The sequence below is a fragment of the Haematobia irritans genome, chromosome 5 (assembly GCF_050003625.1).
Source record: "Haematobia irritans isolate KBUSLIRL chromosome 5, ASM5000362v1, whole genome shotgun sequence".
NCBI lineage: Eukaryota > Metazoa > Arthropoda > Insecta > Diptera > Muscidae > Haematobia > Haematobia irritans.
This window is the reverse complement of record NC_134401.1, coordinates 130,795,235-130,822,001: the sequence shown is the minus strand read 5'-3', so window position 1 is coordinate 130,822,001 and position 26,767 is coordinate 130,795,235. Positions and strand designations below refer to the sequence as shown.

General features: G+C 26.2%; 5 protein-coding genes across 5 annotated transcripts in view; 3 read left to right on the top strand and 2 right to left on the bottom strand.

The window, feature by feature from the left end:
* Wnt5 (Wnt oncogene analog 5) overlaps positions 1 to 26,767 on the top strand; it is a 533,000-nt gene that overhangs the window by 175,769 nt on the left and 330,464 nt on the right. The gene's annotated exons all lie outside the window — the stretch shown is intronic.
* Positions 6,503 to 6,957, top strand: LOC142237488 (putative salivary secreted peptide). Its single transcript, XM_075308824.1, has 2 exons — positions 6,503 to 6,685; positions 6,755 to 6,957. The coding sequence occupies exons 1-2, from the start codon at positions 6,512 to 6,514 to the stop codon at positions 6,935 to 6,937; spliced, it is 357 nt and encodes a 118-aa protein (XP_075164939.1). The 5' UTR covers positions 6,503 to 6,511; the 3' UTR covers positions 6,938 to 6,957.
* Positions 12,306 to 12,939, top strand: LOC142240534 (uncharacterized). The gene is made up of 2 exons (XM_075312232.1): positions 12,306 to 12,535; positions 12,620 to 12,939. The coding sequence occupies exons 1-2, from the start codon at positions 12,362 to 12,364 to the stop codon at positions 12,797 to 12,799; spliced, it is 354 nt and encodes a 117-aa protein (XP_075168347.1). The 5' UTR covers positions 12,306 to 12,361; the 3' UTR covers positions 12,800 to 12,939.
* On the bottom strand, positions 17,662 to 18,455 carry LOC142240641 (uncharacterized). Its single transcript, XM_075312348.1, has 2 exons — positions 18,181 to 18,455; positions 17,662 to 18,082 (listed from the first exon to the last, which is right to left on the bottom strand). Exons 1-2 carry the CDS (start codon positions 18,346 to 18,348, stop codon positions 17,903 to 17,905), a joined length of 348 nt encoding a protein of 115 aa, XP_075168463.1. The 5' UTR covers positions 18,349 to 18,455; the 3' UTR covers positions 17,662 to 17,902.
* On the bottom strand, positions 23,801 to 25,744 carry LOC142240593 (putative salivary secreted peptide). Its single transcript, XM_075312298.1, has 2 exons — positions 25,428 to 25,744; positions 23,801 to 24,108 (listed from the first exon to the last, which is right to left on the bottom strand). Exons 1-2 carry the CDS (start codon positions 25,599 to 25,601, stop codon positions 23,932 to 23,934), a joined length of 351 nt encoding a protein of 116 aa, XP_075168413.1. The 5' UTR covers positions 25,602 to 25,744; the 3' UTR covers positions 23,801 to 23,931.

The window sequence follows — 26,767 nt, the reverse complement described above, 5'->3', positions numbered from 1 at the left end:
TATGCGAGCGTTTAAGCTTTTTACACAAAATATTTTGCATAAATTATTTAAAGAATTTACCATAAACATTAAATATGAACATATAAAAATCCAATAGCTAATATTTTAGTTTGTTTAAAACATTATATACGCGTTGTTTGTATTGCTTTTGAAAGCGAAAAACTTTAATTGTTAATATATAAAATAAATATATTTCACAAATTGCAAGCAATAGTGTGGACACACTACAAGTTTTTATTGCCAATTCTAAATAATTTAATACTTTTGAATATTAATTACAAGCTCATATAAAGGGAGTAGTTTTAATGAAAGTTGAAAACAAATTTCATAAAGCAAAATGGATTTAATTTTTTTTACAATTAAATATATTTCATAGATAGAATCATATTCATTAAATAAATTCGTATTTAATTGAAAATTTGCGAAATTTAAATTAAATTAATCATTTTTTTTTAATTTGGTATAATTTAAAGAAAATAATAATAATAATTTCATTTAATTTAATTTAAAATGTCCACATCTATTTGAGGATGGTCCATATTCATGAACTGACCCTGAAACATGTATACTCAAATACAAGAGGAATGGATTGAAACATTGAGTGGGAAGAAGTAACAATGGATGAGATATAAAGCAATAGTTTGTTATCCCTTTAAGGAATATAGTATTTTTTCCGAGCCCAAAATGTCGCTTCTTTAAAATAAAAACTTTTTTAAGGAGCTATACAGGTTTAAATCTAGACTCTATGAAATTTATATTACAATCACGATTGCCACATAAATCTTCCAAAACTGGTACCTTTTTTAGTATTGAGTAGGGTAGATTGGTAGAATTCTTGATGAGTTGGTAGATTTGCAAAGTACTCCTCTACAACTACGAGCTACTTCAAGTTTTTAGAAATAAAATTTTGATAAAATGTTTTTATACAAATAAAATTTTCACAAAATTTTCAATAGAAATAGAGTTTTGACAAATATTTCTATAGAAATAAAATTTTAGTAAAATTTTCTATGGAAAAAAAATTTTGGCAAAATCTTCAATAGAAATAAAATTTTGACAAAATCTAATATACACATCAAATTTTGAAAAAATTTTATGGAAATACAATTTTGGTAAAATTTTCTATAAAAATACAATTTTATCAAAATTTGCTATAGAAATAAAATGTTGGCAAAATTTTCTATACAAACAAAATCTTGGTAAAAATACTTCAAAATAAGATTTTTAAAATTTGATGTAGTTTCGGTAACATTTTCGTCAATTTTCGGTTGTCAACTCGATTGCCACTCGTGCCAAATATAATCTACCAAAAAAATTTTCAATAGAAATGAAATGATGGCAAAATCTTATATTCAAATAAAATTTTGATAAAAGTCGTATATACTAATAAAATTTTGGTAAAATCTTCAATAGAAATAAAATGTTGGCAAAATCTTATTTTCAAATAAAAATTTATAGAAATACAATTTTGATAAAATTTGCAAGAGAAACAATATTTTGAGAAAATTTTCTTTAGAAACAATATTTTAACAAAATTTTCTTTAGAAATAAAATTTTGACAAAATTATCTATACAAATAAAATATTCAAAAAATTTTCAATAGAAATAAAATTTTGACAAAATCTAATATACAAATAAGATTTTGAAAAAAAATTTATAGAAATACAATTTTGGTAAAATTTTCTATGGAAATACAATTTTATCAAAATGTGCTATAGAAATAAAATGTGGCAAAATTTTCTATACAAACAAAATTTTGGTAAAAATACTTCAAAATAAGATTTTTAAAATTTGATATATTTTCGGTAACATTTTCGTCAATTTTCGGTTGTCAACTCGGTTGCCACTCGTGCCAAATATAATCTACCCAAAAATTTTTCAATAGAAATAAAATTATGGCAAAATCTTATATTCAAATAAAATTTTGATAATAGTCGTATATACTAGTAAAATGTTGGTAAAATCTTCAATAGAAATAAAATGTTGGCAAAATCTTATATTCAAATAAAAATTTATAGAAATACAATTTCGATAAAATCTTCAATATTTTGAGAAAATTTTCTTTAGAAACAATATTTTGACAAAATTTTCTTTAGAAATAAAATTTTGACAAAATTTCCTCTAGAAATAAAATTTTGGCAAAATTTCCTTTAGAAACAAAATTTTGCCAAAATTATCTATACAAATAAAATATTCCAAAAATTTTCAATATAAATAAAATTTTGACAAAATTTCCTGTATACACAACAAAAAAAATTCTGATTCAATCACGAAATTAATTGATCCAATTAAGTTTTAATTGAAATGTCTTCAATCACAGTAATGATAGTATTAATTCAAAAATTAATTGAAGGTCAATTAAAAAGTTAATTGATCCAATTAAAAAATTATTTTTATTATTATTTTTGTGATTGATTTTTGTTTCAATTAAAAAAATTTGTTGAATCAATTAAATTTTTAATTGAATATTTCTTAAAACTCAATTAAAATTTTAATTGGAAAAATTTTCGTGAAATTTTTTTGTGTGTAGAAATAAAATTTTGAAAAAAATTCCTGTAGAAATAAAATTTTGACAACATTTCCTTTAGAAATAAAGTTTTGGCAAAATTTTCTATAGAAATAAAATTTTGGCAACATTTTCTACAGAAATACAATTTTTATCAAAAATTTCTATAGAAGTAAAATTTTGATAAAATTTTTTATACAAACAAAATTTTAAGAAAAATATGATCAAACACTTCAAAATAAGATTTTTAAAACAATGAATATGTTTGGAAAAATTTTTGTAAATTTTTTGTAGATTATATTTGGCACGAATGGCAAAATCTTCAATAGAAATAAAATTTTGGCAAAATCTTGTATATATTTTATACACATTTATTTTGGCAAACATTTTTATAGAATTACAAGTTTGATAAAATCTTCAAGAGAAACAATATTTTCACAAAAGTTTCTTCAGAAATAAAATGTTGACAAAATTGTCTTTAGAAATAAAATTTTAGCAAAATTTTGTATAGAAATTAAATTTTTGGCAAAATTTTCTATAGAAATAAAATTTTGGGGAAATTTTCTATAGAAATAACATTTTGGCAAAATTTTTTATAGAAATAAAATTTTGGCAAATTTTCTATAGAAATAAAATTTTGGCAACATTTCTATAGAAATACAATTTTATCAAAATTTTCTATAGAAATAGAATTTTGGCAAAATTTTGTATAGAAATAAAATGTTGGCAAAATTTTCTATAGAAATAAAATTTTCTATACATACAAACAAAACAAAAAAATTTGGGAAAAATAAGATTTTTAAAAATTGGAATATTTTTGGTAAAATTTTCTTCAATTTTTTGTAGATTATATTTGGCACGAGTGGCAAAATCTCAATAGGAATAAAAGTTTGGCAAAATCTTATATACAAATAAAATTGTGGCGAACATTTTTATAGAAATACAATTTTGATAAAATCTTCAAGAGAATCAATATTTTCACAAAATTTTCTTTAGAAATAAAATTTTGACAAAATTGTCTTTAGAAATTAAATTTTTGGCGAAATTTTCTATCGAAAGAAAATTTTGGCACAATTTTTTATAGAAATAAAATTTTGGCAAAATTTTTTATAGAAATAAAATTTTGGCAAAATTTTTTTATAGAAATAAAATTTTGGCATAATCTTGTATATATTTTATACACATTTATTTTGGCAAACATTTTTATAGAAATACAAGTTTGATAAAATCTTCAAGAGAAACAATATTTTCACAAAATTTTCTTCAGAAATAAAATTTTGACAAAATTGTCTTTAGAAATAAAATTTTGACAAAATTTTCTATAGAAATTGAATTTTTTGCGAAATTTCTATAAAAATAAAATTTTGGCAAAATTTTTTATAGAAATAAAATTTTGGCAAATTTTCTATAGAAATAAACTTTTGGCAACATTTCTATAGAAATACAATTTTATCAAAATTTTCTATAGAAATAGAATTTTGGCAAAATTTTCTATAGAAATAAAATTTTGGCAAAATTTTCTATAGAAATAAAATTTTCTATATATACAAACAAAACAAAAAATTTTGGGAAAAGTAAGATTTTTAAAAATTGGAATATTTTTGGTAAAATTTTCTTAAATTTTTTGTAGATTATATTTGGCACGAGTGGCAAAATCTCAATAGAAATAAAAGTTTGGCTAAATCTTATATACAAATAAAATTTTGGCAAAGATTTTTATAGAAATACAATTTTGATAAAATCTTCAAGAGAAACAATATTTTCACAAAATTTTCTATAGAAATAAAATTTTGGCAAATTTTTCTATAGAAATAAAATTTAGCAAAATTTTCTTCATAAATAAAATTTTGGCGAAATTTTCTATAGAAATAAAATTTTGGCAACATTTTCTATAGAAATACAATTTTATCAAAATTTTCTATTGAAATACAATTTTATCAAAATTTTCTATAGAAATAAAATTTTGGCAAAATTTTCTATACAAATAAAAAAATTTTGGGAAAAATAAGATTTTTAAAAATTGGAATATTTTTGGGAAAAATTTTCGTAAATTTTTTGTAGATTATATTTGGCACGAGTGGCAAAATCTTATATACAAATAAAAATTTGGCAAACATTTTTATAGAAATACAAGTTTGATAAAATCTTCAATAGAAGCAATATTTTGACAAAATTTTCTTTGGAAACAATATTTTGAAAAAATATTCTATAGAAGTAAAATTTTGGGGAAGTTTTCTTTAGAAATACAATTTTTCCAAAATTTTCTATACAAATAAACTTTTCACAAAATTTTCAACCGAAATAAAGTTTTAACAAAATTTTCTAGATAATAAAATTTTGGTAAAATTTTCTACAGAAATAAAATTTTGGCAAAAATTTCTATAGAAACACAATTTTTTCAAAAACTCCTATAGAAACAATATTTTGGCAAAATTTTCTATAGAAATAAAATTTTGGCAAAATCTTATATACAAATACAATTTTTGCAAAAATTTTCATAGAAATAAAATTTTGGCAAATATATACAAATAAAATTTTGGAAAAAATTTTATTTCTAAAGAAAATTTTGACAAAATTTTCGTTAGGAATAAAAATTATGCCAAAATTTTCTATAAAAATACAATTTTATCACAATTTTCCATAGAAGTAAAATTATATCAAAATTGTCTATAGAAATAAGATTTTGGCAAAATTTTCTATAGAAATAAAATCTTGGCAAAAATATGATCAAAATTTTCAAAATAAAATTTTTAAAATTTCGTATATTTTTGGTAAAATTTTCGTCATTTTTTGGCACGAGTGGCAACCGTGATTACAATACAGATCCCATTTATTGAATTTTCTACCCTAAACAGCATAGCGGCCAGATTATAATAATTTTGATCTGTCAAAAAAAATGTGCCTACAAGAGATATAGATTTTAGACCCGATAGAGGGATAACGATTTGCTCAGAATCATCTCTTGAATCGTTATAGCCCTTGGTGTCCGCCAGTCCATGTTTTTGTTGCGCGCAGGTTTCGCAATTATTAACCGATTTAGATGAAATTTGTTACATGACGTTTTTGGTTACAAGGACACACGTTATTGAATTTGAAAAAAATCGGATCAGATTTAGATATAAAGCCCCCCCATATATATGTATCGCCCGATTTCGACAACTGGGGCCATAGTGCGCTTCTTTATTAATCGATTTGTTCAGTGCATGATCACTATTCAAAGCTTGCTATGTATAATTAAAACGTATATATTCCTTAATTTATAAAAATTTCTTCTTTTTCTTTTCAGGTAAGTTTTTATTTATTTTAATTGGAAATTAACAAGAGATGTGGGTAAGTTTTTTATTTTTACTAGAATAGTAGTTGGAATGGTGGCCACGGTGGCCTTGCCTAAAAATGGTCATGGTTTCAATCCCAGTTTTGACCCAAATATTTTTAAATTGAATGAAATTTGCTCTTCCATTAGGCTCTGGAAATCAAAGTTGGAGACAGTTTATATAGGCGCTATACCTTTTTTCGCTTTGTAAATTAGCATGTTTTGAACAGACTAACAGTCATTGCTAGATCGACTGAGGATTTCACCACGACCCATTATATATAATTTTATGGGGACCACTATTTCGATGTGTTACAAACGGAATGGTAAAATTGATATCCCCCCATTCTATGGCGGAGGGTATACAAATAATAAATCGAAAATTATCCAATCTATCATAGAACATTATGATATGTCATCAATTTAAAATCCAAATGAACTTTTTTCATTTGAGGAAATGCCCCACAGTTTATCAGTGAAATTTTTTTAAAGGATAATCGATCATTTTTGTCACAATAACACTAAATAGTATCTTCATTATAAACACTAAATATGCCATGGACTTTGCATTAATAAAAATGCAATTTATTAAAAAAAAATATATTAACAAAAAACAACGAGCATCGGTATATATACTACAAAAATTGCCTTCTACAATTCAGTTCAGTAGTTCATGGCAAAAACACTTGAATATGGCTTTCTGGAAATTCACTTTGGCCTTTGTGGTCCTCTTTGTTGGCACCATGGCAATGAATGCAAGTTGGGGTAGTTCTAATACCAAAAGCGTTTTATTATTAAATGAAACCATCGTACGTTCAGCCACTCCAGGAACATACACCATAGAGCAAGTTGTTTATCCGATAAAAGTAAGTTCATGATTTTTTTGGGTATTATGAAAAAACTAATTTAAATACCCGATTTTCTTTTCAATTTAGGGACACATTGCTCTTCGTACTATTTCTGCCATTTACGTATATGATTATTTAACAAATAGTCCAGGTACAACTCCCTCTTTATTGTCTGGTGGTCCGGGACATAATTTGGTCATTGTTAATCTGCAATCTCAGTATGGTAAGGGTATTAACTCTACCATTGAGATTTGGGGTAAATTATTGTAAAGTTCGCCAATTTTATACCAAAAAAAAAATGTGCAGTAAATAAAATGTGTTTACCGAATTGCATTTAAAAAAAAAAAACTAAGTATATAAAAAACCGAAGGAAATTGGATAGGTATTAAAATTCCTATAAATTGAGGCAAATATATAAAAAAAAAAAATTATAAAATTTGGTTGTTTGTGACATCTTCTTGCCATATTGTTCCATATGTTTAATTAAATTGAAAATTTTCGCACAATTTACAGATTGCATAGATTTCATAAAGTAAGACGTCCCATTTGTAGAACTTTTTCTTTCTCAAACCATAGTGATATTAAGCGGACAATTGTGACGCCTGAAAATAGATAATGAACATTTTCTGTAGAAGGTAGACCGGGTTCTTTCATGAACCGCTCATTTAAAAAATTGTTTTCCGATGAAATGGAGATAAACTGACTCTCCAGTTTATTTAGATCTCAGTTGAAAATAAAACCCAACTTCATAAATTCATAATAGAAATATAAAATTAATTTGTTACGAAGCAGTGTTGGCAGAAGTAGGGGAAATTCCCTACATGTAGGTTTTTTCTACTATTTAGTGTCTTGTAGGGACACATGTAGTCACAATGTAGGACTTTTTCACTCAACACTATTTTTAACAATTTTTACATTTTGATGGCTCTAGAAGAGGAAATTAGAAGCCGAAAAGGCTTGATCTTTAACAATGTGTAGTAACCATGTACTACTCGTGTCAAAAAATCTACCAAAATTTGAAGAAAATCTTACCACAAATCTACCAAACAAATGTATCTATAGAAAATATTGTTAAAATTTTATTTCTATAGAAAATTTTTTCAAAATTTTATTCCTATAGAAAATATGGTCAAAATTGTATTTCTGTGGAAAATTTGATCAAAATTTTATTTCTGGGGAAAATTTTGTCAAAATTTTATTTCTGTAGAAAATTTTCTGAAAATTTTATTTCTATAGAAAATTGTCTCAACATTTTATTTCTATAGCCAATTTTGTCAGAATTTTATTTCTATAGAAAATTTTGACAAAATTTTATTTCTATAGAAAATTTTGTCAAAATTTTATTTCTATAAAAAATTATGTCAATTTTTTTTTCTATAAAAAATTATGTCAATTTTTTTTTATGGAAAATTTTGTCAAAATTTTATTTCTATGGGAAAATTTCATCTAAATTTTATTTCTATGTGATTTTTTTCAAAATTATATTTCTATAGAAAATTTTGTCAAAATTTTATCTCTATTGAAAATTTGGTCAAAATTTTATTTCGATAGAAAAATTCCCCAAACTTTTATTTCTACAGAAAATTTGCTCAAAATTTAATTTCTACAGAAAAATTTTTCAAAATTTTATTTCTATAGAAAATTTTCTCAAAATTTTATTTCTATATACAATTTTGTCAAAATTTTATTTCTATAGAAATTTTTGGCCAACATTTTATTTCTATAGAAAATTTGGTCAAAATGTTATTTCTATAGAAAATTTTGCCAAAATTTTATTTCTATAGACAATTTTGTCAACATTTTATTTGTGTAGAAAATTTTCTGAAAATTTTAGTTCTATAGAAAATTGTCTCAAAAATTTATTTCTATAGAAAATTTGGTCAAAATTTTATTTCTTTAGAAAATTTCCTCAAAATTTTATTTCTATAGCCAATTTTGTCAGAATTTTATTTCTATAGAAAATTTTGTCAAAATTTTATTTCTATAGAAAATTTTGTCAAAATTTTATTTCTATGGAAAATTTTGTCAAAATTTTATTTCTGTGGGAAAATTTTGTGAAAATTTTATTTCTATGGAAAATTTTGTCAAAATTTTATTTCTATGGAAAATTTTGTCAAAATTTGATTTCTATGTGAATTTTTTTCAAAATTTTATTTCTATAGAAAATTTTGTCAAAATTTTATTTCTATAGAAAATTTTCTCAAAATTTTATTTCTATTAATTTTTTTTTTCAAAATTTTATTTCTATAGAAAATTTGCTCAAAATTTAATTTCTATAGACAATTTTGTCAAAACTTTATTTCTGTAGAAAATTTTCTGAAAATTTAATTTGTATAGAAAATTGTCTAAAAATTTTATTTCAATAGACAATTGTCTCAAAATTTTTTTCTATTGACAATTTTGTCAAATTTTTTTTTTCTATAGAAAATTTTGTCAAAATTTTATTTCTATGGAAAATTTTGTCAAAATTTTATTTCTATAAAAAAATTTATCAAAATTGCATTTCTATAAAATTTTTCCAAAATTTTATTACTATAGCCAATTTTGTCAGAATTTTATTGCTATAACCAATTTTGTAAGAATTTTATTTCTTTAGAAAATTTTGTCAGAATTTTATTTCTATAGACAATTTTGTCAAAATATTATTTTTATGGAAAATTTTGTAAAAATTTTATTTCTATAGAAAATTTTTTCAAAATTTTATTTCTATGTAAATTTTGTCAAAATTTTATTTCTATAGAAAATTTTGTCAAAATTTTATTTCTATAGAAAATTTTATCAAAATTGCATTTCTATAGAAAATATTGGCAAAATTTTATTTCTATAGATAATTTTGTCAAAACTTTATTTTTATACAAAATTTTATCAAAATTTTATGTCTATAGAAAATTTTGTCAAAACTTTATTTCTATAGAAAATTTTATGAAAATTTTATTTCTGAAAAAATTTTGTCAACATTTTATTTCTGAAAAAATTTTGTCAAAATTTTATTTCTATAGAAAATTTTCTCAAAATCTTATTTCTAAAGGCAACTTTTTCAAAACTTTATTACTGTAGAAAATTTTCTGAAAATTTTATTTCTATAGAAAATGGTCTCAAAATTTTATATCTATAGAAAATGTTGTCAAAATTTTATTTCTATAGAAAATTTTGTCAAAATTTTATTTCTATAGAAAATTTTGTCAAAATTGCATTCTATTAAATATTTTTTCAAAATTTTATTTCTATAGAAAATTTGTTCAAAAGATTTTATTTCTATAGAAAATTTTCTCAAAATTTTATTTCTATAGACAATTTTGTTAAAATGTTATTGCTATAAAAAATTATGTCAAAATTTTATTTCTGTGGAAAATTTTGTCAAAATTTTATTTCTGTGGAAAATTTTGTCAAAATTTTATTTCTGTGGAAAATTTTGTCAAAATTTTATTTATATGTAAATTTTATTTCTGTAGAAAATTTTGTCAACATTGTATTTCTTTTATTTTTTTTTTTAATTTTATTTCTATAGAAAATTTGTTCAACATTTTATTTCTATAGAAAAATTTTCAAAATTTTATTTCTATAGAAAATTTTCTGAAAATTTTATTTCTATGGAAAATTTTGTCAAAATTTCATATTTATACAAAATTTTATCAAAATTTTAGTTCTATAGAAAATTTTTGAAAAATTTTATGTCTATAGAAAATTTATCAAAATTTTATTTCTATAGAAAATTTTGTCAAAATTTTATTTCTATAGAAAATTTTGTCAAAATTTTATTTCTATAAAAAATTTTATCAAAATTTTATTTCTATAGAAAGTATTCTCAAAATTTTATTTCTATAGATAATTTTGTCAAAATTTTATTTTTATACAAAATTTTTTCAAAATTTTATTTCTATAGCAAATTTGGTTGTAGAAAATATCTATAGATAATTCGGTCAAAATTTTATTTCTATTGAAAATTTTGTAAAAATTTTATTTCTCTAGAAAATTTTTTCAAAATTTTATTTCTATAGAAAATTTTCTAAAGATTTTTTTATAGAAAATTTTCTCAAAAATTTTATATTTATATAAACTTTTTCCAAAATTTTATTTTTATATAAACTTTTTCCAAAAATTTATTTCTATAGAGATTTGATCAATCAAAACATCAAGAATTCTAACAATCTACCAAGCAGAAAAAAATCTACTATTTTTGGTAGAATTCTACCAACGGTGGCAATCGTGGAGGTAATACAAATTTATTTTTACGTAACATACGTTTCATTTTCATATGTTTAACATAGAACCATTTTTGTTGTGTAAATTTTGTTTATATTTAACGAAAAATATTGTAGGGAAATACTTTTGGAATGTAGGGGAAAGAGGGAACTTTTCTTGTCCTCGTAGGGTAAACCGAAAATTTTCCCTGGCAAAACTGATACGAAGGTTTTCTTTATAAAAAAAAAACTGCCTCATTTTTTGTTACACTTGAAGCTTGAAGGAGAGCTGTACTTATGCGCCGTCCAGACTATAAGTTTATCTTGACGACAGTGTTGGCCACACTATATGTCCGACCGCATGATCGATACTGCTACTTGTTTATGTGATCGATAACTCATTTGTCGATTATTTAGTCATCGCCGTCAATTCGTATCGATTGGCCACACTGTAAGATTCTTCACAAACACAAACATTCCGTCCGGAATAACTTATAGTCTGGACGGCGGATAAGACCGTATTGCATGAACATATTTTGTAGGGGACAAAGTAGCATTCAATTAACATAAGTGCATCCGATTGCACTGTCAACTGCTTCTGTTGATCAATATTTTTGCCACTCTATCACAAGACAGAGACAAAATTTTAAGGCAAGTGTGAATAAAGGCACCCGCAAGAAAGAGTTTTGCTTTAGAATATTGATGATACTTCACTAGCAATGTGGATAATTTTCCCAGGTACAATTTGCAAATTCCTATATGTAAAATACAGATTCGTCTAAATACGAATGAAACAAACAAACACGGACTGTCCTTATAAATTTATCTTCAACATAACCTACCCCTCTACCGAATATATGAAAATTCTGTTTGATTTCTTAAAATGTTACCTCAGATCTATTAAATTTAGCATAAGGTTGTACAAAATGACCACTTTTCTAATCGCAATTTATGAAGGAGATAAATACTGATTTAAATGTATTAAAATTGCTGGATAATTTTTTCGATCCCTTCCAATTCACAATCAAATAATGCAAGGGGATTTTTTATTCACTTAACATTGATTTTTTTTTGGAAAAACGGGCTTTCTTGCGATTAGTCACTGGCCAACATTAACAATTATCATCGATTGATAATCAAATTTTCAATTAATAATTTGAATTATTATGAATATGGAAATATTTATTTCGTAGAAAAGAGAGAGAGAGAGAGAGATAATCACAAAATTTCAAACCCATGGGAAATCACATTCACTGGCACACACATAATTTGATAAGAAAGCAAAAAAAAAAAGGCTGGTAGACAATAATTCGAGAAACGAAGCACTCTGTATTATAGGCAAATTGATAAGAATATTAACAAGAATGGGTATTTATAGTAATTGCAAAGCCATTGAAAAAGATATCAAATTATATTTTGCAAATTCTTGGTATAAATACCTATGAAATTGAAAAGAAAGTCATATATTCTTTCTAGAATTCTTCATACGAAAAAACAAAGTATTCTCAACGAAATGGCTTTCTTGAAATTCGCCTTACTTTTGGTGGCCCTCGTTGCCGGTGCCATGGCCATGAATGGTACATGGGGTACTCGCAATTCCACCGATATTTTGTTAATGACCGAAAATGTCTTCCGTACACCTGTGGCCAATAGTTTCATTAGTGCCGATGTCAGTTTCCCCAAAGCTGTAAGTTAAAAAAATTTGAAGATGGATAATTAGTGAGACACATGAGAGGATTTATTATTATTTTTTGTTTTGTTTTGTTTTTAGGGTCAAACTAATACCCGTACCATTGCCATTATATATGTCTATGATCGTTTCACCAATAGCTCTGGTGCCACCCCTACTTTGTGGTCCGGTGGTCCTGGCTATACCAGTGCTCTCATCAACCTGAAATCTCAAATGGGTAAAGGTATCAACTCTACTGTGGAAGTTTGGGGAAGAAAATAAATCACGCAAGAAGAGAGTAATTTGAAAGGATATATTCGATTAAAAATTGGAATTAAAAAAAATATATTTATAATGTGCCTACTTTTATAATGTTTTAAACAGTATTAAAAAAAATATATATTTATTTATTTTGTACCAAATTTTAATTCGTTTTTATAGATGTTGTATATAGGTATCTTGATCAGACCCAATAGGAAAATAAAAATTTTGAAACGGCTATATTCGGCTCTTCTTAAGAATTAAAATAAGTGATAGAAACGAATTGTATAGAAATATGAGATCAAGAAGAGCATCACAACGCAAGAGAAAGAATTAAAGCCACTACTGAATCGATAATATTACAATAGTTCAAATAAAGATTAAGTATACTACGAAGGTGCTTCGATAAATACTTAGCATAAAAAAGGAACAGATCAATCATTTTGATACAGGAGCTTCCCAGCAAAAAAGCGTCACCAAAAAAGTAGTGAAAATGTTGTGTTTGGATCCGGAAGTGGTGCAAAATTGGCGCAGAAGCGATGATTTTAACATGGGCTTGTCATAAGACGGATGTCCACCATTTCAACAGACGTTGCACTGCATTTGCATCACTTCTTAAGATGTGATGCGAATCCAGTGATTTGGATGTGAATAAAGAAATTTTGTGATTTTTTGACGAATAAATAATTTTTAAAAATTGTCTATGATTTTTAATGCATTATAACGCTTGTTTGTAACGTTTGACATTAAATATTTTCAAAAATTCACAATTTTTACAAATTTAGCATTTTTTTCAGCAAAATTTAAATAATTTTTAATCTGTTTTTAACCTATTTGAAACCATAAAATTTTAAATTTCCCATTAAAAATATGAAAAAGCGAGTTATAAAAAATTGACTCAAATGAACTTCCTGTGCAGTTAAAATAAAGAACATCTTTGGGAGGACATTTTTGGAAGTGCTTTTAGAAGAACTTCCAAATTTTTTTGCTGGGTTCTTATACAAAAACTTCCGTCGAAAAAATACAAACCTGCAAAAAAAGCTTCAGTTGAATCAATACAAAGTTTTTCGAAAAAGGGAAAAGGAATTATGTGCTCCGAACTTTTGATCTTATGACTCTACCCAACAAATGTTCAAAAAATATCACCAGAACTATACAAAAAATATTTGGGATTTAAGCTTCTTTGTTGGAATATGTGAAATAATTTCATGGGTGGGGAGCCACCGTGGTGCAATGGTTAGCATACCCGCCTTGCATACACAAGGTCGTGGATTCAATTCCTGCTCGACCGAACACCAAAAATTTTTCAGCGGTGGATTATCCCAACTCAGGAATGCTGGTGACATTTCTGAGTGTTTCAAAGCTTCTCTAAATGGTTTCACTGTAATGTGGAACGCCGTTCGGACTTGGCTATAAAAAGGAGGTCACTTGTCATTGAGCTTACCACGGACTCGGGCAGCACTCAGTGATAAGAGGGAAGTTAACCGATGTGGTATCACAATGGACTGAATAGTCTGAGTGAGCCTGATACATCGGGCTGCCACCTAACCTAACCTATAGATACTATAAAAAAATGGGTGGTCAGATTTTAGTCGCGTTAAATATTTTATGTAGGCGTTTGTGGACTTTTTTGCCACTAAACAAATGTAAGGAACAATTTTGCAAAGTTTTAGATTATTGAATTGGACGCCAACAATAATTATAATTCCCAAATTCTTTTACTGCATTATTTGGTGGTCGGATTATAGTGTACAACAATCCCTCGATTTGCGTTGCTTCGATTTACGTCTTCAAATTTTTTGTTCCATCCAACTTCGATTTACGTCGTCGATTTTTTTGCCACCTTTATCAGAAACGACACCCATAAGTGAAATAAGTACCAACGATGATGACATCGAAACATTAATTTCTGAAATTCTTACCGAAAATTCGTCAAGTACGCGCACATACATACATAACTAAATGGACTTAGGAGTAAGTACACGCACAGAAAAACCATGTTTGGATATGGTTGCCGCATCCATTTAATGGTTATCTAGAGCATGTAATTGCCGCGAAAACCATGTATTTTGTCTTTGTAAAAAAAGTTTTCGAGCGGAGAAAAATGTATGGGTGCAATAAGCATTTGAATGGTTCTCAAATACCGCAAACATGTTCTATCATTTAAATGATGGAATTTGAGACCATTAAATGGTCGGGAAAATCATGTACCTGACCATTCAATTTTTCGACATTTTTGGAGGGAAAAAAGTATTTTTATAGGTTAAGTATAGACATGTCTAGAACCATGACATGGCCATAAAGACCATTTACATTTTTTTCGTAACCATTTAATTTTTTAACTTTTTTACAGCGAAAATAATTTTATAACAACATTGAGCAGGTACACACGATTTTCATTTTGCGCGTCAGTCGTGTGTTGATTGTTTCTTAGAATTTATTCAGAAGTGGCACGTGGTTTTATGTGAACTCAAAAAAGGAAAGTGTAATTGAAAAAATGTAACTAGAAGATAAACATTTTTAATGAATACCATAACATTTTAAATCGTGACCATTGTCTTTTCATTCAAATAAAATTATTTTTATCAATATAATAACATTTTAGATGAGGACAATTATTTATTTTTTTTTTGAACCATGTTCACTGAGCCAACATGGTTGCAGGTTAAAATGTTACATGGTTGCCGCAAAAATAGTTCCTATCATAGTAGTTTGCTCTTCGAATATGATTGTGACAATCATGTTTCTTCTCCGGGTGTATGAGCAATTTTTAACTCGGTTTACGTCGTTTCGATTAACGTCGTCAAATTCCGGAACCAATCACGACGTAAATCGAGGGATTACTGTACGTCAATGTACAAAAACAATAAGACCCTTTTGAACAAAAATAATAAAAAAAACAAGTATATACGGTCGTAAGTTCGGCCAGGCCGAATCTTATGTACCCTCTACCATGGATTGCGTATAAACTTCTTCTAAAGACTGTCATCCACAATCGAATTACACTTGCTGATGGAAAGGTATCTTAAAAAATCCTTAACATCGTCTTCTAAATTGTAAGTTAGTCCATACGGGGTAATATATATAACAAAACAAAATTTTCTATAGAAATAAAATTTTGACAAAGGTTTCTATAGAAATACAATTTTGACAAAATTTTCTATTGAAATAAAATTTTGACAAAATTTCTATAGAAATTAAATTTTGGTAGATTATTTTTGGCGATATGGACCAACTTGTGTGTGATTGGCAATGGGCTATATATAAGTATAGACCGATATGGACCAATTGTTGTATGGCAGTTAGCGCCCATATACTAGTGCTATGTACCTAATTTCAACCGAATGGAATGCATTTTGCTCCTCCAAGAGGTTCCGGAGTTCAAATCCGGGGATCGATTTATATGAGGTCTATATATAATTATAGACCGATATAGACCAATTTTTGCATGGTTGTTAGACACCATATACTAACACCACGTACCAAATTTCAACAGGATCGGATGAATTTTCCTCCTCTAGGAGGTTCCGGAGGTCAAATCTGGCGATCGATTTATATGAGGGCTATATATAATTATGGACCGATATGGACCAATTTTTGCATGGTTGTTAGAAACCACATACTAACACCACGTGCCAAATTTCAACCGGATCGGATGAATTTTGCTCCTCCAAGAGGTTCCGGAGGTCAAATCTTTGGGTCTGATTTCGGCAACTATGTACATTTTTGGCGAGAAAATAAAAGTTTTGCGACAAAAATGTTCCATGTTCTCCGTCTAAAAATAACATTTTGCTCTAGAAATATGTTTGAGGTGATCATATTCCTTCACTGCGTGTATGTGGAAGGAAAATGTTTATGAGTATGCCCTAAAGTATGCAACAGGTAATTGTCTATGGAAATGGAAGTATGTGGTGCATTTAAAGTTTAATTTTATAAACGACAAATTCCCATATATGTATATAATAGGGCGGGTCGAAAAGAAAACTATAACAATAAGCCCCTGGCAGTCGGAATCGAAATTTGCAGAATGTTTATTTGGCCATATTTTCTAAACATCAAGCCTCATTGATCGGAACAAATAAATAGTAATCAGAAGGAAAAATGTCTGGGCTACCCTCCCATTTACGTGTGTCTAAATTTTGTTTTTGCGTGTTTTGCAGCATATGGCCAAACGTTATCGTACTGTAGATAATCAACTTATCGTAAATTCTGTCATTATTAATTTGCGCTGCCAATTGCTACCTTTAATGAGAACCTCAAACTGAAAATCGATTGAAGATCGAGTGTACCTCGACTCTTTCGTTATAAGAAAATTAATTCTTGATATTTGCGATTTCGAATATTGGAACATGGGGGAGTATATTATTTTATTAGTCAACTTTCGATTTGATTCACTCTAAAAAGTCGAATCTAAGATATTGATCAATATGAAAAGTCGATTTGACTCCACTTTTAAGAAATTTATTATTTTGGGAAGAAATGAAAATTTTTCTAAGAGATTTTAAAGACGATTTTTTGTGATTAGTCAAAAATTAGATTTTCGATTTTGTATCCCTAGAATGAAACCTTTGTAACCTTTGTGAAGGAGACGAGATAGACACATCGTGTCTTTGGCAATAATGCTGAGGGCCGACCACTGAGTTGAATTAGCGTCCGTCTGTATGTCTGTTTGTCTGTGAGCACAAATTTGTGATCAATGTCTGGGTCACATTGACTTCAAATTTGGCCCAAGTATTTGCTTTGAATATAGGGTGTATTCATTGATTTGATTTTGCTCAAAAAGTCGGTTCAGGTTTAGATGTGCATAACTCCCATATGCATCTATCACCAGATGTGCATTTACTTTCCCTACTTCTTTTTACACAATTTATATATGGCCATACTGAAGCTTGTAGTGCGTATAAAATACTTCTTTATTATTATATAAGTTATATTTTAAGGATTTTCTTACACTTGTTTTTACCACATTGGATTGAGTAAAAATGTTTTTATTAATATGGTAATTAATTTAATTTTGTCTCTTATCCAACAGAAAGCCCCAGGAAACTTGAACTATATCACCCAATTATTAAAATAATACTCGTGATTTTTTTCTTGTTTATTTTGTGGAGTAACTCCAATTTTTTATTCTCTTCCATAAATTTCCACAGTTGAATCAATACCAAATCCGTTTTGACTTCTTAAAGTAACTGTGGCAAAATTTGTATCTGGTCCGCCATATATAAGACTAGGTATTGCCCCAGAGCTATTTGTAAAATGATCATGAACCAATATAGCTGTGATGATTATAGTGTTATTTTTGCCCTAAAAGGAAAACAAAAATAGAGATTAAACATACAGAACATATGGATACTTTGCAGAATAATATTATTTGTTTTTTTACAGTCAAATCCTTCTCTTACTTTTTGGGGAAAATCTACACTAGCTATATAATAATTCTCTCCCGTTGGTTGGGGCTGAAGGATGTGCTTACGTAATAGTACGATATCGGTTGAACCCCATGATGCATTTTCAGCCAAGATAAGTGTTGCCAGTGAAGCAATTAGACAAATATATGAAAGAAATTTCATTGCAGATTTTTATTTTTTTTTGCGCTCAAAATTCCTGATCTGTTATTCTTTATAACTGGTGATATACTGTTGTATGGCCTTAGTAATGTTACTCGGTTTAATATTAATGAGAATATTTCCAGTACGTAATAGCAGTAAGGGTACTTTTATTGTATGAAATCTAGTGTATATATTGATATTTTTCTTACAATCGATATTCAAGGGCCCTTGTCATAAATTTGATATATTACTTGGCACCCCTATCACAGAGTGGAGGCAATTAATTGTTTTAAACACTTTGGAGCATTTTAAGGGGATACACGTGTAAAACTTAAACATGCTATATAATACTTTCCGAAAAACTACTATTTTTATACCCTCCACCATAGGATGGGGGTATATTAACTTTGTCATTCCGTTTGTAACACATCGAAATATTGCTCTAAGACCCCATAAAGTATATATATTCTGGGTCGTGGTGAAATTCTGAGTCGATCTAAGCATGTCCGTCCGTCCGTCCGTCTGTCCGTCTGTCCGGCTGTCCGTCCGTCTGTGGAAATCACGCTAACTTCCGAACGAAACAAGCTATCGACTTGAAACTTGGCACAAGTAGTTGTTATTGATGTAGGTCGGATGGTATTGAAAATGGGCCATATCGGACCACGTTTACGGACCCTCCCGGAGCAGCAAAATTCATCCGATCCGGTTGAAATTTGGTACGTGGTCTTAGTATACGGTCTCTAACAACCGTGCAAAAATTGGTCCATATCGGTCCATAATTATATATAGCCTCCATATAAACCGATCCCCAGATTTGACCTCCGGAGACTTTTGGAGGAGCAAAATTCATCCGATCCGGTTGAAATTTGGTACCTGATGTTAGTTTACGGCCTCTAATAACCATGCAAAAATTGGTCCATATCGGTCCATAATTATATATAGCCCCCATATAAACCGATCCCCAGATTTGACCTCCGGAGCCTCTTGGAAGAGCAAAATTCATCCGATCCAGTTGAAATTTGGTACATGGTGTTAGTATATGGTCTCTAACAACCATGCAAAAATTGGTCCATATCGGTCCATAATTATATATAGTTCCCATATAAACCGTCCCCAGATTTGACGTCCGGAACCTCTTGGAGGAGCAAAAGTCATCCGATACGGTTGAAATTTGGTACATTTTGTCAATATATGGCCTCTAACAGCCATGTAAAAATTGGTCCATATCGGTCTTTAGTTATATATAGCCGGTGACTTATTACACAAAAATTGGTCCATATCGCCAAAAATAATCTACCAAAACTTTATTTCCATAGAAAATTTTGTCAAATTTTATTACTATAGAAAGTTTTGTCAAAATTTCATTTCTATAGAAAGTTTTGTCAAAAGTTTATTTCTATACAAATGTTTGTCAAAATTTTATTTCCATAGAAAATTTTGTCAAAATGTTATTTCTATAGAAAATTTTGTAATCTACCAAAACTTTATTTCCATAGAAAATTTTGTCAAATTTTATTACTATAGAAAGTTTTGTTAAAATTTCATTTCTATAGAAAGTTTTGTCAAAAGTTTATTTCTATAGAAATGTTTGTCAAAATTTTATTTCTATAGAAAATTTTGTAAAAAATTTATTTCTGTAGAAAATTTTGTCAACATTTTATTTCTATACAAAATTTTGTCAAAATTTCATTTCTATAAAAAATTTTGTCAACATTTTATTTCTCTAGACATTTTTGTCAAAATTGTATTGCTATAGAAAATTTTGTCAGCATTTTACTTCCATAGAAAATTTTGTCAACATTTTATTTCTATACAAAATTTTGTCAAGTTTTTATTTCTATAGAAAATTTTGTCAAATTTTTATTTCTATAGAAAATTTTGTCAAACTAGATTATATACGTATTTAATCGGCCTTTTTTGTTTAATATATACCCCGTATGGGCTAACTTATAATTTAGAAGACAGTGTTAAAAAGTTTTACGATACCTTCCCATCGGCAAGTGTTATCGCAACCCAAGTAATTCGATTGTGGATGACAGCCTTTAGTAGAAGTTCCTACGCAATCCATGGTGGAGGGTACATAAGATTCGGCCTGGCCGAACTTACGGCCGTATATACTTGTTATTATTACCCTGCAAAAGTAATCACTAACCATTATAAAAAATATTTTGGAAAAAAGAAGCTTAGACGACTTTTGATGTGGAAGTAGTGCAGGTTTGGATTATCTCAGATGAATTTTACATGGGCTTATAATGGGACAGAAGTATCCTATAGAAATAAAAATTTGACAAATAAAATTTTTGACAAAACTTTCTATGGAAATCAAATTTTGAAAAAACTTTCTATAGAAATAAAATTTTAACAAAATTTTCAATAGAAATAAAATTTTTGACAAAATTTTCTATAGAAATAAAATTTTAACAAAATTTTCAATGGAAATAAAATTTTGACAACATTTTCTATAGAAATAAAATATTAACAAAATTTTCCATAGAAATAAAATTTTTACACAATTTTCTATAGAAATAAAATTTTAACAAAATATTCTAAAGAAATAAAATTTTGACAAAATTTTCTGTAGAAATAAAATTTTGGCAAAATTCTCTGTAGAAATCAAATTTTGACAAAATTTTCTATAGAAATACAATTTTGACAAAATTTTCTGTAGAAATAAAATTCTCTGTAGAAATGAAATTTTGATAAAATTTTCTATAAAAATATAATTTTCTTAAAATTTTCTATAGAAATAAAATTTTGACACAATTGTCTATAGAAATAAATTTTTGACAAAACTTTCTATAGAAATAAAATTTTGTCAAAATTTTCTATAGAAATAAAATATTAACAAAATTTTCCACAGAAATAAAATATTAACAAAATTTTCCATAGAAATAAAATTTTGACACAATTTTCTATAGAAATAAGATATTCTAAAGAAAAAGAATTTTGACGAAATTTTCTGTAGAAATAACATTTTGACAAAATTCTCTGTAGAAATCAAATTTTGATAAAATTTTCTATCAAAATATAATTTCTGACAAAATTTTTTATAGAAATAAAATTTTGACAAAATTTTCTGTAGTAATAAAATTTTGACAAAATTCTCTGTAGAAATCAAATGTTGATAAAATTTTCTATAAAAATATAATTTTCTATAGAAATAAAATTTTGACATAATTGTCTATAGAAATAAATTTTTGACAAAACTTTCTATAGAAATAAAATTTTGACAAAATTTTCTATAAAAATAAAATATTAACAAAATTTTCCATAGAAATAAAATTTTGACACAATTTTCTATAGAAATAAAATATTCTAAAGAAAAAAAATTTTGACAAAGGTTTCTGTAGAAATATTATTTTGACAAAATTCTCTGTAGAAATCAAATTTTGATAAAATTTTCTATCAAAATATAATTTCTGACAAAATTTTCTATAGAAATAAAACGTTGACAACATTTTCTGTAGTAATAAAATTTTGACAAAATGTTGATAAAATATTCTATAAAAATATAATTTTCTTAAAATTTTCTATAGAAATAAAATTTTGACATAATTGTCTATAGAAATAAATTTTTGACAAAACTTTCTATAGAAATAAAATTTTGACAAAATTTTCAATAGAAATAAAATTTTGACAAAATTTACTATAAAAATAAAATATTAACAAAATTTTCCATAGAAATAAATAAAATATTAACAAAATTTTGCATAGAAATAAAATTTTGACACAATTGTCTATATAAATAAATTTTTCACAAAACTTTCTATAGTAATAAAATTTTGACAAAATTTTCAAAAAAATAAAATTTTGACAAAATTTTCTATAGAAATAAAATATTAACAAACTTTTCCATAGAAATAAAATTTTGACACAATTTTCTATAGAAATAAAAAATTGACAAAATTTTCTGTAGTAATAAAATTTTGAAAAAATTCTCTGTAGAAATCAAATTTTGATAAAATTTTCTATAAATATAAATTTTGACAAAATTTTAAATAGAAATAAAATTTTGACAAAATTTTCTGTACTAATAAAATTTTGACAAAATTCTCTTTAGAAATCAAATTTTGATAAAATTTTCTATAAAAATATAACTGTCTAAAAATTTTCTATATAAATAAAATTTTGACACAATTGTCTATAGAAATAAATTTTTGACAAAACTTTCTATAGAAATAAATTTTGACAAAATTTTCAAAAGAAATAAAATTTTGACAAAATTTTCTATAGAAATAAAATATTAACAAAATTTTCCATTTTTCAATTTTGACACAATTTTCTATAGAAATAAAATTTTGACAAAATATTCTAAACGAATTACACTCACGAAAAAATTCTCTTCACCAACATAAAACGCTTAAGAGTTAAATTCAATTACAATTTTAGTGACACCTGGAATGTTAAGAGTTTAATAACACTCTCGATTTTAATTATGCTCATGTTTTCAAACACTTCGGTAAGGTAAATTAATCATAAAATTATTCGTGAGTCACGATATGTTTCGTGAGTCACTGTATTTTTCTTGAGTCACGACGTTTTCGTGCGTGAGTGTGCGTGAGTAAAAATTTTCTTTTCGTGAGTGTGCGTGAGCGAAAGTCCTACCAAAAAATATCGTGCGTGAGTGTGTGTGAGTATGATTTTTGAGTCGTGAGTGTGCGTGAGCGTGAGTAAACTAGTACTCACGTGCACAACTCTACTTGACGGCTAAGCCGATATAAATTGGTGGATTCGGCGGCGGACAATTATCCATTATAAAATCAATTTGAAATTATCCGAATGCTAATGAGATTAGTTGTACAACCAATCTTACAATCACATTTACATTTCATTCAAATTTTTTGAACTAAATTTGTGGAAAATTATTATAGCAGCGTGATACTGACGGATTTTGGATGAAAAGTTAAATATTTCGACAAAAAATATAACATTTATTAATAATTTTTTCCGATTTAAATTAATATTTTTGATTAATTGGCGGCTAATTTTGAATCGAAATGAGTCGACATATTCGGCGGCGGCTTCGACTGGAAAAAATTGGTCGGCGGTGGCTAAAAACGGCGGCGCGACTCGGCGGCTTCATCCTCTGTATGGGTGTTTTAGTTACTCTGTGCCACAAAATATAAGTGAATGACCTAGGATGGAATTTCTTTTTCTTTTGGGAATGTTAATTAGAGATCCGCAAAATTAATATTTTAAAACCTATACTGAAAGAAGAGATTTATTTTCACATGACCAATATTCAAAGTATTCCTTCGTCTACAAAATATATTTTTATTCAGATTATAAATTTGTATTAAATATATATAGAGCAAAAAAAAAAAAAAAAAAAAAAAAAAATAATTCCTTTGAAGTTATACGAATTAACGAGATTCCTACGGTACCTATCTACAATTATGCAAACTTTTTGTTTTGGTTTCAAATGGAATGTCGACAAAAAAATCTATAAAACTAATATCGATAGCCTTATAAATAATTGATTGGAAATATATTTTTATTTAATTAAAATTTTCATTAGAATTAATATTTATTAATATTATATAAATTAATATTTTAATTGACAATGAAAAATTTATATATATTTTAAGGATATTGTTTTGCTTTTTATTTTCCATAAATTTCCACGGTTGAATTCATGCCGCGAGAGATCTGACTTTTTAAATTCACTGTGGCAAAAGTCATATTTGGTCCACCAGACCATAAACTCGGCATGGCTCCAGAAGTATTCGTAAATCGATCATAGACAAAGATGGCCGTTATGACTCTCTTATTTACTTGACCCTAAAAGGCAGAATAATAGAAAAAAAAAAATAAAATAGATTAAAATTAATATACAATAAAATAATAAGGAAAATATAGGATTAGTAAAAAAAAAATATGGGGTGAGAATGAGATGTTTCTTAATTTTTTGCCAAAGCAAGGTGTTTTTACAATTTACAATTTATTCCCTTAATTAACTATAAATTATTTTATATCATTATTTAAATATATTAAAAAAAATTAAAATATACTAAGTAATTAATATTTGCGTTATTTCAATAAAACATGAATTAATACAAATCTATTACAATTGATTTTTTTTCCTATTAATTAATAAATTAATTATTAAAGAACAATAAAATTGAATTGAAAATATTAAAATTAATTATTCTTACAGTATTTATGTCTTCAATTACGATAGTTTGGGTTGTTTATACATTTTTTTGTTTTAATCATGCTTTATCAAAGCAAGGCGTTTTTACAATTTAAAATGTATTCCCTTAATTAACTACAAATTATTTTATATCATTATTTAAATATATTAAAAAAAAATTTAAAATATATTAAGTAATTAATATTTGCGTTATTTCAATAAAACATGAATTAATACAAATCTATTACAATTGATTTTTTTCTATTAATTAATAAATTTATTATTAAAGAACAATAAATTAAATTGAAAATATTAAAATTAATTATTTTTACAGTATTTATGTATTCAATTACGATAGTTTGGGTTGTTTATACATTTTTTGTCTTAATGATGCTCTATTAAAAATTAAAATATATTCACTTAACTATTATTTTAATTACTTAAATATAATAAAAAAACTAAACAATTTCAATTAAATATGTTGTTTTTAACCAGTACGTTGTTTTTAATTAAATGTGAAATAAAAAATCAATTACAAGTGAATTTTGTTACTTAGTTAATATTAAGATTATCTAAGTACAATAAAAAAAATTTAAACATATCAAATTATAATTCTTGATTATTTATGTTTTCAACTAAATATGAATTAAAAACATTTTATACTCTGTAATTATACAGTGAGCAGCAAAAGTTATGCTATTTGATGGTTACATGCGTAGTCATGTTTTGAAAAATTACCATTCGTACTATGGCTTTTGTTGGTCACTGTATATATTATGACATCATATTTTCCACAGTGGCATTAGGTTCATTTTAATTTATCAAACTTATTTGTCTCTCGATTAATTCCCGTTTTCCTTTATGTCGTTATTTCGAAAAAGGAAAACTTTTTCTACCATTACCAAACTATATATTGTCAAAGTCATTCTTTTATATCCTTTGCTCATCAGACCACCAATAAATTTACCGATTTGGGAAAATTCACATTTACACTCCAGTTGTTATTCTTAATAGGTGTGCGTACGACATTTTCACGTAATAACAAAAAATCAGATGAATTTCTCCGACCCCAGGATGCACTGGCAGCCCAAGCGAATGTAGCCAATGAGGCAATTAAACAGAAACTTGTAAGAAATTTCATGATTTTACTTTTTCTTTTTTTTTCTTTGGTTTCCTTCCTCTTTTTGTTTTTGTTGGTGGGTTAATTTATCCGTAAAAAGTTTGCTCTTTTGTTATGAAAAACTTGTAAGGAACTGTTGCGTGGGTTAAAACTTTTTCATGGTTAAATATTGTAGGAAATTTGTCTGGCACATGTATATATATACATGTGAGAGTGTATGTGTGTATGTAATAATGCATTCGTTTTATATTGAGTCTCTTTTTAATTAAATTGAAATTATTATCTTTATTTTTTATTAGTAATTGAACATATACAATAAATTAAGTTCATTCACCAAAAATCAACAATAATAGAAAAATTAAAATTCCAAAAAAATACTTAGACAGGGGAAAATATCACAAATATTTTCTTAATTAAAGGCTGTATTGAATTTGTAAAATTATTCCATTGAAAATAAATTAATCTAATTGATTTTTTAATGAAAACAAAAATCACTCTGACCACCTTTAAATCAATTAAATATTTAATTAGAACAATTAAATATTTAATTGGATCTATTACTGTTTAAATTGGCATCGGTTTTTGATATTATTGTTTCTGTGATTAAAGTCATTTCAATTAAATATTAGTTGGATTAAAAAAATTTTACAAATTATTAATATAGATTTTTTATGAATTTTATTTAGATACGTGAGCAATGCTATTGTGCAGACCATAACAATTAAAAGTGAAATAACAACATTAACAAAGATTTTATATTTGTTTATTAATACAAAAAGTGTATTTACAATTTATTTACCACTCTCAATTGATAACAATGTGTTTACAAAATTGGTTATCTTTTTGAGTTTAAAATGAAAATTATTGGTTTTTGATAGACTAACAGGCTGATTCTTAAAAAAAAAACACAAATATTTTCAGTATAATGAAACATGAGTTTTTTTTTAATCCAACCAAATGAAATTATAGCAAATTAAATTTAAATGCAATAAACTAAATATAAACCAAAAAGAAAACTATATGATTAAAATTATAGAAATTAAAAAATAATAACAATTAAAACAAAACGAAAACTAAATGACCAATTGCTCGATGGGCAGCCTTTACTGCCGATAACCCAGTCGATTTCATCGAGATTATCGTCAAAGTAAATGGAATATATCATACATAAAGAAAAACCACTTTTA